The 16839-nt window shown below is 35.0% G+C and overlaps 1 protein-coding gene across 3 annotated transcripts in view; it reads right to left on the minus strand.

The window, feature by feature from the left end:
* The window catches only part of XPR1 (xenotropic and polytropic retrovirus receptor 1), a 220340-nt gene that overhangs the window by 46274 nt on the left and 157227 nt on the right, over window positions 1-16839 (minus strand). For all 3 annotated transcript variants that reach the window (XM_058701262.1, XM_058701264.1, XM_058701263.1), the window contains 4 exons: window positions 9200-9390; window positions 8804-8983; window positions 3028-3199; window positions 1662-1856 (listed from right to left, as the gene is read on the minus strand). In XM_058701262.1, the coding sequence (XP_058557245.1) occupies window positions 1662-1856; window positions 3028-3199; window positions 8804-8983; window positions 9200-9390 (738 nt within the window). The remainder of the gene's footprint in view (window positions 1-1661; window positions 1857-3027; window positions 3200-8803; window positions 8984-9199; window positions 9391-16839) is intronic.

Genomic DNA, 16839 nt, shown 5'->3' on the forward strand with positions numbered 1-16839 from the left:
TTCTGCGTTTCCCTCTCTCTCTGCCCCTCCCCACTCATGCTCTATCTCTCTCTCTCTCAAAATAAATAAACATTAAAAAAAAATTATAAATACACTGTAAACTACATTTTTAAAAATTATTTAACCTTAAGATGAAAAATTTCAGATGTAAATTTTAAAATGTCAGAAAATACAGTTTAAATAATAGTTTAAAATAATAAAATAAAAATGATAATAATATAGTTTTAAAAATTCTTTAAAGGGATACATGAGCCAAAAAAAAAAAAAAAAAAAAGAAAGAGAAAGTCTGACGACCACAATACCATCCAAACCACTGCTTCTAGCTTTAGGTTATTAAAAGTGAAGCCAGTGCAGGTTTGAGGAATTCAGATTTTCAGCTTCATACTGAAGAGTACCAGTATAGTTAAAGATATGTTATGTCCTAAAATATTCAACCCCAAACCACTGTTACCCAGGATGCGAGAAAAGTAAAGGGTTCTTAAGGCATAGGGTACCATGTATCAAATCCATTGCCTGACTTATAAATTCTCTAATCACAACCTTGTGAATCATGATGCATGCCCAGACTAAAGAACAGCATTCCTCAGCAAGAGTTAAAATTACGGGAGCTTTGAGGATGTGTTTCTTTCACTGAGGCACTTAGTTAAATTATATCATTTAACAAGAGTGCCTACATAGTGATAAAATTATTGGCTGCATTATCAATATTACTGTAATTGCAGAATCTACTGCTAAAAGTGGAAGTATGTTATAAAGTGTTCTACTGGACCAAATTGCAAGCCTCACAAAAAAACCACTGCTCCAACCTTTCAAGACCATCAGGCATACTTTTTAGATAAGTAGCTAAGAGGTACTAGCTCAGGCTCCTAAAATACAGTGTCTCAATTAAGAAAAAAGTCACTGAAAAAAATTTACTTAAGTATTTAAAAATAATTACAATAATTTCAATAAGTAACATTTCTTTACCACCCAGCCTCTAAGGTGTGGGCTGATACTGATTTAAAAAGACAAAGATGGAATGAATTTTAGTAAAAGGAAGCAAGATCTTTGATTGACAGTTCTTGGAAAAAGGTTAAAAATTCAAAAGGACTGACTGCATGTGGCTCAGAACCTAAAAGCTTTTTTCTCCTCCCAACAGAAGAGCAGTCTCAAGTAATAACTGGTTGCTATGGAGATAAGAAACTAGAGAGATCAGAGAACTCAATTTGCAGTTAAATGGGCTGGAAACAATCCTTACTACTTGGTGAAGGAAAGCGATTAAAAATATACATGATTGCCAGAGGGAATCTTTTTCACCTAGCATTTCCCAACCTCATTAATGAACAAGAAGGCTAAAAAAACAGAAACAAAACAAAACAAAACAAAAAACCAACAACAAAGGAAAGCCCAAGGTGTCTAAGATAGAACACACTGAACATAATTCAGGATTTCACATATCACTAAATCCTTCCTATTCTGGATGACTTTTTGATGGTACTTGTTATTAAATGCTGGAATGAGACTCAAATTGTGTTCAAGAACAAAATGGTATAGCTGAGGGGACTGGAACTTCAGTGGAAAAAAAGAGCATGATAAATGGAAAGGGAACCAGAGTAAGAAACAGATGTCAGTAGTAAAAACCCAGGTTTTGAAAAATCTCTTCACAGTCAATCGTAGAATACCTTTGTGAGTGCTGTAAAGGGCTGCGAACGTCACCGTGAAGAAAGTTGTTGAGTATTTCCCAGCATTAACTAAATGAGGAAAGGCCCTTTTTGTGTCTCGGTAGCGGCGCAGGCACTGGATGAAGCGAAGCCAAGCAGGAATGCACTGAACGATGGCCCGCACACCATACGAATATTTGTGGCAAACTTCTGGTTCTGTGCGGATTTCAAAGAAGAAGAATTATTATTAAAAAAGAAACAAAAGACAAGTAACTTGTTCACATCATTTTGTTATATATTGTAACCACTCTCAAGTCCATAAAAGCAAGGAGCCTTGTTTCTGAATCACTTTCTTCTTTGTAACTACTATATTCTCAAACTTTTCATGAGCGATGAAAGCCAAAAAAGGAAGGTAAATATATAGGGTGGACCTATGGGGGAAAATCTGCCCTCCCAGATTTCTGACAACCTGTTCTGGAATCGTTTTCTTTGGAATGTGGTAAAACTGTAAGAAAATTAGAAGATGAGTACAGTAATCAAAGGAAAGAAAAGTTACTCTGTAATTTGAAATACTTGGAAAACATACAAATGCCACTAGTGACTCTAGTTAATTTCATGAACTCCAAACTGCTATATCACAATAGGTAGAAAATGTACCTCATTAGCCTACTTTTTAATGAAGAGCAGAGTTTATATTTTTAAATGAGAAGAATGAAGTTGGTAAATACATTTTTCTTCAAATTCTGGGAATGCATTATAGTGGGATCAACCTACAACAAAGTTGTGGTCTGCTAGCAATCAATGAATATGTGTTGCCACTGGCTTCATTAGCTTTTTGCTGGTCAGATGTTACATAATCTGTCTAAATTTGGTCTTTGTCATTAAGGCAAAATTCCTTAATAACTCGAACTCCTGGCATACACCAAGACTGGGAAAAAGAACCAGAAAAAAACACCCCAAGATCCTCAGTAAGAATTAAAAACGATCTACAATGACTTTCTCAAAGCCCTTGATCTAAGTCTAAATACTCAAGTATTTTTGATCATTATAAAGCAATACTGTGATGGAAACTGTTGGCACTAAAGCATTTGTGATATAACTACCAATATACTAGAAATTTTTACTTTTCTTTTTTTTCTAAGTTTTAGAATTCCTTAAGTGTAAGTTGCAAATCTCTTGGCAAATGGATGACTGAAATCCTAACATTTAATTTAAGAGCCAAATTGTATCAGATAAAGAGATTGCTAAAAGAGTGCCAAGTACATTTAATTAAGTTTGTATTATTGGATGAGTTTTCACCGTGATCTTACATTTCTTAGTTATCATTCCCAATATTTCTTGGTTTACACTGGCAGTTCAGAGGTATGGATGCACATTCATACCCTACCTTCTGAATTATTTGGCAACAGGCCCCCACTTTCATCCCATCTGAGCTCAAAACTGTAGAAGCAGATCATATATTCCAGGTCCATCAATATCACTGACAGGCTGTTCAGCTGATCGGCCAGCCAGAAATCAGCAAAGCCTACTTTATGGAAGGGGGCTGTAAATACTCGAAACTGGGAGAAAGAAAAAAAATAAAAAAACACAGAAACAAGAAAGTTCATATTAAATTTCTCTAATTCTTGTCTGACCATGCAGCATGATTACTTTAGCTGATAAAATGGAAACCAATGAGCCAATCACAAACACAGGGACCTGGCAACAGTGGCTAGGTTGAGAATTAGTAGTGAACTGAATGAGTTGAACAGATAACTAAGAAAGGAAATTTAAGTGGGGTGAAGACAGGAATAGCTACAGTTAGAAAACAGAAAGCAGAGAGGGTGGAAAGAGTTGAAGCTGAAAGCAGAGAGTAGCAGAAGGGAGAAGCACTGAGAGGATGTGTAGTGTTAGGGCTCTGGGGTAAATTGTGCTAGAGACGCATGCTCTATAATAATTTCTGGAATATCCTCCTTCTTAACTGGGATGAGAGCTTTGCTACCTGAATAGAAAGCTCTTCTTTGCCTACAAGGGACAGGGAGGGAAGGATGTGCAACACCTGAAGCATGCCTGCCCGTTCTCTCACTGAAGTCACTTTCATTTCACTAATGCCATGGTAATAATTGTATTTGTCTTGAAATGATGCCACAAAAATAAGCTCATACCCCACTATTATAAAAATAATGTTAAATGAATTCAGATTAAATGTACTGAGCACTAATCCATGCTGCATATTTTTCTCAAAATGCTTTTTTCATAGTCCACTAACTGCAACAATTCTATGAGCTTGGCACTATTCATATCCCCATTTTACAGAGGACCTACAACAAACTCATCCTGACCTATTCTGTGGAAGACTGTTTACCACTGTAAAGGGAAATCTCCTGCCATTGCAGAGAGAAGATGGATAGATACTAATGTAATCATCAGAAACAGGCTCCAATAGTGCAGAATGCCTTGAGATGCCCTGAGAAAATTGAAGATGGAATTAAGGCAGCTTTAATCCTCGCCTTGACAGACCCTTTCTATCTTAAAAGCTAAAAATGAACTCCTAAAACAAGGAATTTTGACTAAGCAGCAGTTTTGAGAAAATGAGTCTAAATCTATAGCTCGCCTGCCATCTAGCTATATTCATTTAGCAGACATATTCAGCATGAAAAATAATGGCTCTCTCCCCTCAGACTTGGCTGGTTCTTTCTATTCTACCTCTAAACACTTCTCTTTATTATTTGAGGGAGATAAATGGCTACATGATGAATCCATCCTAGATATCAAGTATCTATGACAGGTATTGCGTTGGGGCTTTGGACGTTAGATCAGGTATCTGCAGGACCTAGTACAGGCTTTGTGATATTTTCTAGAGCGGATATATTTTGAGGCCATGGCTCAGTTTTGTGATCAGTCTCTTGCTCTTTCATAAGTTTGCAATAAGCCTGAGAGACAAGCTATATTGTTTGCAACCATAAGGTCTAGATACAGCAAACTCTTTTTGGTAGGGGGTGGGGGCGGAGTGAGAACTGGGGGCTTAGTGGTTGAGATGTTAGTCATTTATTCATGAAAAGGTTCTGATGCCAGTTTATATAGTATTTTAAGAAACTGTGGGGTGCAGAGTGGACTTTAAAAATTCAAAGAGACAAACAAGAGTTTAGAACATAACACCAAAAGGATCAGGAAGTCTAACTCAATCTCTAGTCGTGGACTTTTGTGAAAATTATAGCCGAGGGCAATTTTCTTATTTCTCATGGACATGAGACAGACTACTATTACTCTCATAATCTGCCAAATTCAGCCTCAAAAGCTAGCTAAGAGAGTAAACCTCCATATGAGCAGAGGAGGAAGAGAATGCATTAAATAAGAAAAGAGGGAAATGGGACTACGAAAGGGAGTGGCATGAAAATAGAAACTGGAAGGAAGGGAAAATTTATAGAAGAGAGCAGATGGAAAAAGGAAGAGGAGGGAGTAGTAAATGTTGGTATAATACAACTAATAAAGGAAGGAATATAATTATAGTCATTCAGCATTTAACACATGTCAGGCACTGTGGAAGTACAGAGATAAAACAGTTTTTTCTGTCAAAGACCCACAGTCTGGTTGAGCAAATATATACCTAAGGAAATAGCGGCAGCACTGTGTAGTAAGTGCTATTACAGATAAACATGCAAAATACCCTAGAAATACAAAGAAGGGAGGGAGGGAGTAGCTGCATCAGAGACAGGGTAGGGCTGAGTTCATACTGAATTCCCTGATGTTTACACATAGTCAAATTCATCTTAAATTTATCTGAATTCCCCTTCTTGAGTGAGAATTCTTTCTTTTCTTATTGTGGCTAAGGTCTTTCAACTTCTACATTGTTGTGATTTTGCTTAAAATGACAATGACTCACTGAGTAACAGTATTAAGAAAGCTACAGACAATTCAAAATATCTGATGTTTTACTCACATACACAAAAAAGCCATTAATAAGTTATTAGAACGGATATTAACTAACATCATTTTCTAAGTTAATGCCGATAAAAAAGAAGATGAAGTTTAATTTCTGCTTTTAGAGGCTTGTGAATAATCACACTCTTTGAATTTTTATATAAAATATATTTATTAGTTTGAACTACTAGATCAAAGTTAAGTATCTTAAATAAAGTGACTACCAGGTTTAATTGTTAAATGGTAGTGGTCAGGAGTACAGATTATGGGATCAGACTGCCTGGGCTCACATTTCATCTCCATTACTTACTGGCTGTGTATTTAACTCCTCTGAACTTGGGTTTCCTCATTTATACAATGTGGATTAATAGCAGCTCCAACCTCATGGTTATTAAAAGGATGGAATAAATGAACACATACAAAATGTCCAGAACAGTGCATTATTAAAAGAGACTATCTCTCTGTAATCATAGTAGAGACATATGTAAAAATTTTACTATAAAACCAAAGAAAATATTGAAAAAATCAATTCCCCAATTATATAGGAAAGGACTTTAATTTTAAAACTTTAAGTAGTCTTCTAGAAGAATTGATTGGTATTTTTGTTTAGAAAATCTGAGGCAGTGCTTATGTTTCCCAATTGGACCTCCAATTAGGGCAAATATAGATCTACAGAGATTTATGACCTAATAATACAAATAAACTGTACCTAATTTGACATTTAAGTATCAAAATAAATTTCTTTAAAAAAATTTTTTAAGTTTATTTAATTTGAGAGGGACAGTGAGGAGGGAAAGAAGAGAGAGAATCCCAAGCAGGTTCCACTCTGACAGTGCAGAGCCCAAAGTTGAAGCCACACACTGTAAAATCAAGAGTCAGACGCTTAACTGACTGAGCCATCCAGGCACCCCTAAATAAATTTCTAATAAAATTTTTTTTAGCTTTTTTGAAGGAGGTGTATAGCATATAAATTCCATACATTCAAATTTAAATATGGATATAAACAGCATCCAGTGCGTACCACTATGGCCAAATGATACATGTTCTTTTCCATTTTTTAAAAATTGAAGAAGGAAATGTACTTTTACTTAATGATGAGGCTATTAAAAAAGCTGTATCAGAGAAACAAAATATTTTTAACACTAGAAATAAGTCTCAGGGTAAATTTTTTCAGTAAGATTTGAATTAAAATAAGTCAACAGGTCACTTAATGTTAAAATGCTTTATATGTGTAAGATTTTCCTGTATACAATTATTATTATAAATATAACAAACCACAATGCTTCTTTCTGCATTTCACTGATTCTTATAGCACACTTATTATTCTTATTCCTTATTACATCATCATTGCCAACCTATTCCATCCATAAATCCTCATTTATTAACATACAGCAAATGCATTAATAAATGTCTACTCAATGGGGAATCATTTTGCTAATAAGAGTAACTGGTCATGCATCAATCATAGCTAACTATTTAAACAGAGAAGGATGCACTGGGGAAATGTTCACTTAACACACAACGATATCATTCCGTTATTGCAATGATGCAATCGTATTAACATCTGAGTCTTTGAAACCTCATTTCAAAATAACTTTATAGATATTTTACAATAATTGAGGCAGGAAATAATAGGTATTTATAATCTTAACATTATTTCCTTATAACCAGAAGAATACTACATTTTTGTGCAAATAAGTTTTAAAACTCCACAAAATCTAGCAATAAAATGACAAATAATCTCAAGATAAAAAAGGTAATCTAATTTTGTTGTACTAACGGGAAATGATTTATTTTTAGTATGAATTTCAAGAGAGAAAAAAATGTTCAAGTATTTCTTCTGTCTTACAAAAAATCCTTTAAAAATCATGTGTTCTAGATGATAAAATGTGTTAAAGGTGATTACATACTTAAGACTTTTCAAAATACTCTTGTACATCTAAGTTCTACACTTAGGCCTATAGTTTGGCCTAGTGGTACTATACATAACAGGAATGATTTGCTCTCTTACTTATTAGTATTTAATGAAATTAGAGGAAAATAGGGATATTCTCAATTTGTGGTAAAAATCCTACCAGAAGAAATAAGAAATACAAATAAATAACAATCAACTTTGGGGAAAAAAACATGAAGGAGATCTAGGCCATTTTCTTTTCCTGATTGCTATAAATACTTACCTGTACTGGAATATAAGTGGCTTTTTACTTGTTGTATGCTTACTTACTATGTTTTTTAATAGGAAGAGCATATTTTATATCTTCAGATTCAAAAAATTTAAATAATGCTATATATAGGGAATGTACTGCTAAGAACAGCAACAACAAAGAAAAAAGTTCTGCTAACCGTAAGGGATATACAAAAGGAAAAAGAATACTCCAGTTTTCAAGGCAGTATACTTTTCTAAGGTATGAAAAAAGAGTAAGGCAATTATTATAGGAATTCTGAAAGTATGTGTAGAGATTGGTCAATTTAATCACTAATCTTCACTTTACTGTTAGTTGTAATTCATAACCTAAGAAATAATTACAGGAGAACATTACCAATTAATTTTCAAAACAGAGCTGGTTTAATTCAGGAGTTAAGAGAAGTCCCTTCCCCAAGCTATCTTTACACCATTACAAAAAATACAGCAACTATTTTTGCAAGAGATTCTATATCCTAATGTTTAAATTGAGAGATTTTGAGATTAAGAAATAGGTAAAGTGGAAGAAGAAATGGAATGTATTATAAACAAGAATCAAAGTCAGTTTCTCAAATTAAACCTGGTAATCTGGTAAAATATGCTTACTGATTTTAGAGAATGAATCTTTCGTAAAAATAAAAATGTTTGGTTGACTATTTCTATCAATTTGACAGGAAAATAATAGTTTTACCACTTTTTAAAAAGGAAAAAAAAGAAATTCACAGAGTTCTACATGTTATCACAGCTGGCTAAGTAATCTGTACTAAATAATAAGGCACTTAAATAGATCACGAATTATTTATTATTAATTTGCAAAATAATTTCAATATCTGGACACTTCATACTCCCTTTTAGGAGGAAAAAAACTGCATGAATAAGTATTTCTCCCAGGGCCACTGCACTATACAACATGAGGTGTACCAATTACACTATATTCTTTACCCTTGGAGCTAGAGCACCACTCACATAGATTACAAAGTGAACCATGCCTTCTGGAGTTGTGCAACAGCAGCCTTGGTTCCTCCTGGACAAAGCCAATAATACACCACTCTAAAAATGGTAGACAAGTTTCTGGACTTACCAGCAGTTTAAGCAGCCAAAACCGGGATTTGTAATAGAAAGTTTTGGTGGGGTTGATAAGAAAGAAAAACATAAATCCATAAAGGACAAGTGGATACACATATGTGGGGATGACACTAAGTGGAGCAAAGAAGCATGCCAGAAGGCTTAGGCACCACAATATCCCGAGGAATCCAGCAATCTGATAAAGGATGGGAAAGAAAAGAAAAGAGAAAAATTGTTATTTTTATTTTTTCCATTACTCAGAAATATCTTCAATAAAACAAAGGTAAGATAAATGTTTAGATGTTAAGTCAATAATCTTCCTCAAGTAAAAGATGGATTTCAGCACCCACTAAACCAGCGATATAGCTAACGTGAACTATATTTGTGGGACTTTATGTCTTGCTTTGATTACCTCAAAAAGATGTTGATGAGACAAATTGCTTCTTGGATTAAGTTCAAAGATGAGCACATGATTCACTCCAGCCTGTCTCCAACCATATGTGTTGATGCCCAGTAGAAAAAGGAATTCAATCAGAAGAAAGCCACCCCGATAGATTCTTATCAAGGGCCATATATTTCTATCTGTTTCAAGTTTAAATACAGCTGAAAAAATATCAATTAGTTAGTTAGAAAATTCATAATGTCTCATTTAATTGTCTTTCCTCGTAATTCTTGATGACACAGTCCTTGGCATAAAAAGTTTTTATAAATAAAACCTAAGCTTAGATTATCTCAAGAGCATGATAAACTTGTTTCCAGGTTCTTTCCCTTCATCATTTCATTCTGCAAAATTTCACCAGAATGATTTCCCTAAAACTTTACTTTGGGCATGTTAGTCCGTTGTTCCATTAGTTTCTTAGAAATACAGAGAATCACAGAAATACAGAGAATCACATATGGAATGACATAACTTCCTTGGCTTTGTTCAGTCATTAAACTGGTTATAGTATTACCTACCTCGCAGAGTTGCCGTGAAGATTAAAAGAAATGTTATACATGAAAGCGATTGAAAATAAAAGCAAGTGAAAACTGAAATGTCATATAAATGATAACAGTTAATATTTACAGAATGCTTACTATGTGCTAAGGACTGTTTTCTATTATTTAAAAAAAAATTTTTTTTTTTTAACGTTTATTTATTTTTGAGACAGAGAGAGACACAGCATGAACGGGGGAGGGGCAGAGAGAGAGGGAGACACAGAATTGGAAGCAGGCTCCAGGCTCTGAGCCCAGAGCCCGACGTGGGGCTCAAACTCACAGACAGCGAGATCGTGACCTGAGCTGAAGTCAGATGCTCAACTGACTGAGCCACCCAGGCGCCCCAGGACTGTTTTCTATTATATTTTGACATATAATAATTCATTTTACTTGTTTGTTTGAGAGAGCAAAAAAAGGAGGGGTAGAGGGAGAAGAAGAGAGAGAATCTTAAGCAGGCTCCACACTCAGTACAGAGCCAGATGTGGAGCTCAATCTCATGACCATAATAAGATCATGACCCGAGACAAAATCAAGAGCTGGATGCTTAACTGACTGAGGCACCCAGCCGCCCCCTTTTTTATTTTTAAATTTATTTTTAATTTTTATATATAAAAATTCATATAATCCTCACAATGGTTCCGTGAGTTAAAAACTATTATCTCCATTTGGCTGGTGAGGAAATTAGAGCACAGAGAAGTTAAGTAATTTGTTTAGGATTACCAAGCTAGTAGAGGGCAGAGCCAGAGTTTTAACTCAGAGAGTTTTGCTCCAAAGCTCACACTCTTAACCACTACATTCTGTTGTCCATATGCCCATACAAATGTGTAGTGCCACTATTACCCTATAGCCTTCCAGTTACTGTAAATTCAAACATGGTCTTGGAATTCAAGTTCTCTATCAGTCGGATCTCCAACTCACTTTCCCAAACTTATCTCACAGGGCTCCTAAACATTAATTCTTATCTCCTGATAAATTTTATTAGTCTTTTCACAAGTTTGCTTTTTCACACTTGCTTATATTGTCCCCTGTACCTAAAATGGTCTTGCTCTTTGTACCAATTCAAATTTTACTTAATATTTCAGAGCCAAATCCTTATCTATTCATACATTTATTGAATCAGTGTTTCGCTTTGAGCCTAGTCTGTGCCAAACATTTCAGTTTGGCTAATGATTTCTCAATTTTCCATATAACTATAAAATTTATTAGACTCACTTGAAATGTAGTTATATACTGGCTTATACTTAATTTAAATAACCATTTATTAGTTATCTTTGTATTCCTACAGTACATAGCATTTAATAATTTAAAAATAACAGGGTAGTGAAAACCTTTGTTTTGGAGTCAAATACTAAAGACCAGACTTAAAATTCTAGCTATTCTAAGGCAATTATTTTATTTTTCCAAGTCTGCATTTCCTTGCTGGAAAATGGGGATAATATCTATTCTCATAAGTTTGTAAATAAGATTAAATGTGATCAACATATATTACATGCCTAAAACAATAACAAGTATTCAGTATATATCAGTTTCTTTTTCCTTTTGCTTGAGGAAACCTCATTTTGTTCATTAGTTTCACAAAAATTTATTAGATGCCTTTTATACCTAACACCACTCAAAGAACTGGAGATTCAGTAATAAACAACAGACAAAATATATGTCTTCAGGAAACTTCTATTCTGTATAATGTCATACTGTCATAAAGGTTTTGAAGAAAAAAAAAGTAGGGTAAGGGGATGAAGAATGATGTTATTAGGTGCTATTTTAGGTAGGGTGGTGAAGAGGACCTCTCAGGAGATGACATTTGTAGAGATCTTAAGGAAACAGAGAATGAATCATGTGAGTATATGGAAGAATAAGGCTCCAAATAGTAAGTACAAAAGGCCCTAAGATAGGTATGAGCCCAGTGCTCCAAGAACAGGAAGAAGGCCAAGGCCACTATAATTGAAATAAATGAGAGGTAAAGTCATAAAGAGTTAGCCAAGAGAAGATCAGGTAGGACCTTTATAGTATCTTGTCAAGACTTAAACTTTTACTTTAATATATGAAGCCAATGAAAGGTTTTATACATAAGTGACAAGACCAATTAATAATATTAAAGGGCTACTCCAGCTCTTACATAAAGGGACTACAAAGGACCAAGCATGATAGCAAGGTTAGTCAGCAGATTATAAATAAAAAACTCTATATGGATTTAGATCCTGATTCTTAAGCAAAAACCATAGATACAACAGCCAGGAAACAAAAATAATAATCCTAAGTCTCAAAGAATGCACAATAAAACTACGAGAGCTAATAAATTCAACCAAGTCGCACACTGTAAGATCAACACACAAAATTTAGTTGTCTTTGTATACATCAGCAATGAACACCCTGAAATGAAATTAAGAAAACAATTCCAATTACAATAGCACCCAAAAGAATAAAACACCTAGGAATTAATTTACTCAAGAGGTGAAAGACTTGTACAATAAAAACTACAAACATTGCTAAAAGGAATCTCATGTACATGGACTTACAAGACTTGATGTTGTTAAAATGGCAATGCCAGGGGCGCCTGGGTGGCGCAGTCGGTTAAGCGTCCGACTTCAACCAGGTCACGATCTCACGGTCCGTGAGTTCGAGCCCCGCGTCAGGCTCTGGGCTGATGGCTCGGAGCCTGGAGCCTGTTTCCGATTCTGTGTCTCCCTCTCTCTCTGCCCCTCCCCCGTTCATGCTCTGTCTCTCTCTGTCCCAAAATAAATTAAAAATGTTGAAAAAAAAAAAATTTAAAAAAAATAAAATAAAATAAAAATAAAAAAAAAATGGCAATGCCAAAGTGTTTTGGAGATTAAATACAATCCCTATCAAAATTCTAGTTTTTTGTTTTTTGCGTTTTTTTGCATATATAAATAGAAAAGTCATTCCTCAAATTCACATGGGATTGCAACAGCCTCCAGATAGCTATAACAACACTGAAAAAAGAAGAGCAAAGTTGGAGGACTCACATTTTGTGGTTTAAAAAATTACTAAAAAGCAGTGTGGTACTGGCATAAAAACAGACATACAGACAGAATTGGGAGTTCAGATATAAATCTATATACGTATGGCCAACTAGTTTTCAACAAGAGTGCCAAAATCATTCAATGGAAAAGAATATTTTCTTCAACAAATGGTGCTGGGATGACTGAATGTCCACATGCAAAAGAATGAAGCTGAACCCCTATCTCAAACCATGTACAAAAGTTAATTCAAAGAAAGAAAAAAAATAGAAAAATCAGGCTTTATCAAAACTTTTTTGCATCAAAGGACATTATGAAGAAGGTGAAAGACAACCTATACAATGGGAGATAATATTTGCAAATCATGTATCTTGGTAAGGATCGAGTACCCAGAATATATAAAGAACTCTTGTAACTTAAAATAAGAAGACAACTCAAAAAATGAGCAAAGGACTTGGGTAGACATTTTTCCAAAGGAATATACAAATATCCAACCAGCACATGAAAAGATGCTCAAAATCATTAGGGAAATGCAAATCAAAATATTAACAAGATACTACTTCACACCCACTGGGATGGCTATAATTTTTTAACTTTTTTTACCATCTATTTTTGAGAGACAGAGAGAGAGACAGAGCGTGAGCAGGGGAGGGGCAGAGAGAGAGGGAGACACAGAATCCAAAGTGGGCTCCAGACTCTGAGCTGTCAGCACAGAGCCCAATGCGGGGCTCCAACTCCCAAACCGTGAGATCATGACCTGAACAGAAGTCAGACGCCCAACCGATTTGGGCCACCCACGCGCCCCTAGGATGGCTATAATTAAAAAAAATAAATAAATAAAAAGGAAAACCATAAACACTGATAAGGGCATAAAGAAAATGGAACCCTCATAAATTTCTGGTGAAAATGAAAAATTATGCAGCCTCTATGCAAAACAATTTGGCGGTACCTCAGAAGATTAAACATAGAATTACAACATAACTAAGTGATTCCACTCCTAGGTATACATCCAAAAGAAATGAAACCAGGTACCCAAGCAAATCCATGTATATGCATGTTTTCAGCAGTACAATACACATTAACTACACATCTAGCACTCCAAAATACTATACCCATTTTCACTCATTCACTTGAATAGCTTCACAGTATTTCATTGCACAGAGGTAAATAACATCATTTAGCTTATTAAATAATTCCCAACTGATGTACATTTGAGTGGTTTCTAGGACACTGTTACTACAAACAAAATGGCAAGGAATACCCTCCTTTCATATATGTCCTTGGCATCCTGTTCAAGTATGTTTGTAAGATAAATTTCTCGAAATAAAATTGCTTAACCAAAGTGACTGTATTTAAAAATTTACATATACTGCCAAATTATCCTCCAAAGACACTGAATTAATACTTTTACTATTAGTGTATGAGTGGCTATTTCACACCCTTCTATAAACACATCGTGACACTTAAACACATTTAAATAGTCAAATTCCTATCTCTGTCAAACCAAAAAAATGAAATACAATATATTGTTATTGTATCAAATTAAATAACAGTTACTAGAAATCTGTAAGAGAACAATTTTTTAAAAATCTAATCAGGTAACTTCTCATCTTCTCAAAACTAAGTTATCTGAAATATGTGAATTTCAGACAAATAATAAGTATCAGATCAAATCCCTTGGAGAAACTACAGCAATTACACACATTATTTTTTGATGTGAATGAAAAAGAATCGTGCTTGTACATGCATTACTACTGCTGTGCTTCTCTCTCTGTGTTATCTTTCAAGTACCCGCTGGGACATAAATAAGCACAGACAGCTGGCTGTGCACTTACCCTGCCTCCCCCCCACCGACCACACACACAAAGATCAAACAAAGAAGAGTTGTGAGGTGAGAGAACATAATGCAGAAACCACACATATTAAAAAACAAATGAGGCTGTCTCATAAAACAGTCTATATTTACAAAAGAAAACAAAACCTGAGTTTGTCGCTGAATTAAAAAAAATTTTCTTTTCAACTCACTCACATGAAAAAAATGAAGGTTATTTTTTCTTATTATTTAATTATGATGATGATGACAACATCACCACACTCATCTTGGAAATAAAAGAAAAAATTTCACACATAAATGACTGAGGTTTTCTTAGAAAGAACAACTCCCATGATATACTCCATATAATTTATATTGGTGTAGTGCTTCACAACTATATAAACATGTGTTACTTACACTTCTTAGCTGATGTCCATGAAGTGGTCTCAAGCTATCTCCTTCACACTAGGTGATTTTCTCATTTCTCTTCTTCATAACCCAGTCCCTCCTCCTATGCCCCACCCTCTTCCCCCACCAACGAAATCTCTACTCCTCTGTCTCCTCTTGGAATGCCCTTCATTCCATCACATCCAGCATAAATGCCATCTCCTTCATAAAGTCTTCCCTGATGCTTTCATTTAAAAGTAATTACTTTGTTCCTTTGACCTGCTTAGAACATTTAACATTTTCCATCTTGTAGTATATTATTATTGTTTTAATATATGTCTTAATCTCCCTGGCATAAAAAACTTCATAAGGAAAGGGATTTTCTTATATCTCTTAAGGCTTGCATCAAGCTTAATTATGAGATACATAAAATTTACCTGTTGAGTGAATGAGTTCTAAAATAACCCTGTGAATTTAAGGTAGTACAGTCACTGAACAAATAAGGAAATTATTTAAAAGAAGTTAAATGAGAGGCGCCTGGGTGGTTCAGTTAGTTGAGCTTCTGACTTCAGCTCGGGTCATGATCTCATGGTTCATGGGTTTAAGCCCCTCAATGGGCTCTGTGCTGACAGCTCGGAGCCTCGAGCCTGCTTCAGACTTTGTGTCTCCTTCTCTCTCTGCCCCTCTCCCACTCATGCTCTGTTCTCTCTGTCTTTCTTTCAAAAAATGAATAAACATTTAAAAAAATGAAAAGAAGTTAAATGATATCCTTAAACCAAAACAATTAACAAACAGTAGTGTTGAGACTGAGATACAGGCTAGGCCTTTTGAAGACAAGTCAGTGTTCCTTCCTTAACAACTAGCTTGATAATCTAGGGTTAGGTTTTTTATTACAATACTCCCATGCAGTCTATATAAGAAGACTGCACTCACCTAAAGAAACAGAACTAGATTAAAATATGATAATAAATTACACCAATATTAAATCATGAGCTTATAGTGGGCCATAATTATTAGATGTAATTTTCAGTAGTTGGTAGGAAGGAGAATTCTAAAAACACAAATGAAAACACACTGTCAATAGGTCAAGTTCATATGCTAAGAGTCATTACAACTTGGGTTATAATTTCATAATATATAATTGACAATCTTAATTAAGAATGTTAATGAGGAGAAACAACTTTGGTAAATTTTTTCTTAAACATTTGCTATATGTGTTGTACTGTGTTAGGAACCTAAAATACGAAAAATGAAAATACACAGTCCCTGCAATTGAGAATAGTAACTGTGACAGTGATAGAAACTTTCATGTTCAGGCACTATTATGATTACTAAACACTGAAAACAGAATATAATGGATATTTATACAAAACCATCGTATTTTTTACGTTTATTTATTTTGAGAGAGACAGCATGTGCGGTGTGCGGAGGAGGGGTATAGAGAAAGAGGGAGAGAGAGACAGAGAGAGAGAGAGAGAGAGAGAGAGAGAGAGAATGGCCAGCAGGCTCTGTGCTGTCAGTACAGAGCCTGACACGGGGCTCGATCTCATGAACTGAACCATGAGACCAAGACCTAAGCCGAAATCAAGAGTTGGATGCTTAACTGACTGAGCCACCCAGGCACTCCACAATACCATCTATTTCTAAGTTTCTTTGTAGACTTTCCTGAGCAAAATTTAATCCTTTATTAATGATTCAAGTTATCATTATAAGCATAAGAACACAGACTCTTGAGGTATACCATGACTATGTGCCCTTAAAGTAAAAGTCCTTGGGGCGCCTGAGTGGCGCAGTCGGTTAAGCGTCCGACTTCAGCCAGGGCACGATCTCACGGTCCCTGAGTTCGAGCCCCGCGTCAGGCTCTGGGCTGATGGCTCAGAGCCTGGAGCCTGTTTC

Source organism: Neofelis nebulosa, chromosome 15 (assembly GCF_028018385.1).
Source record: "Neofelis nebulosa isolate mNeoNeb1 chromosome 15, mNeoNeb1.pri, whole genome shotgun sequence".
Taxonomy (NCBI): Eukaryota; Metazoa; Chordata; class Mammalia; order Carnivora; family Felidae; genus Neofelis; species Neofelis nebulosa.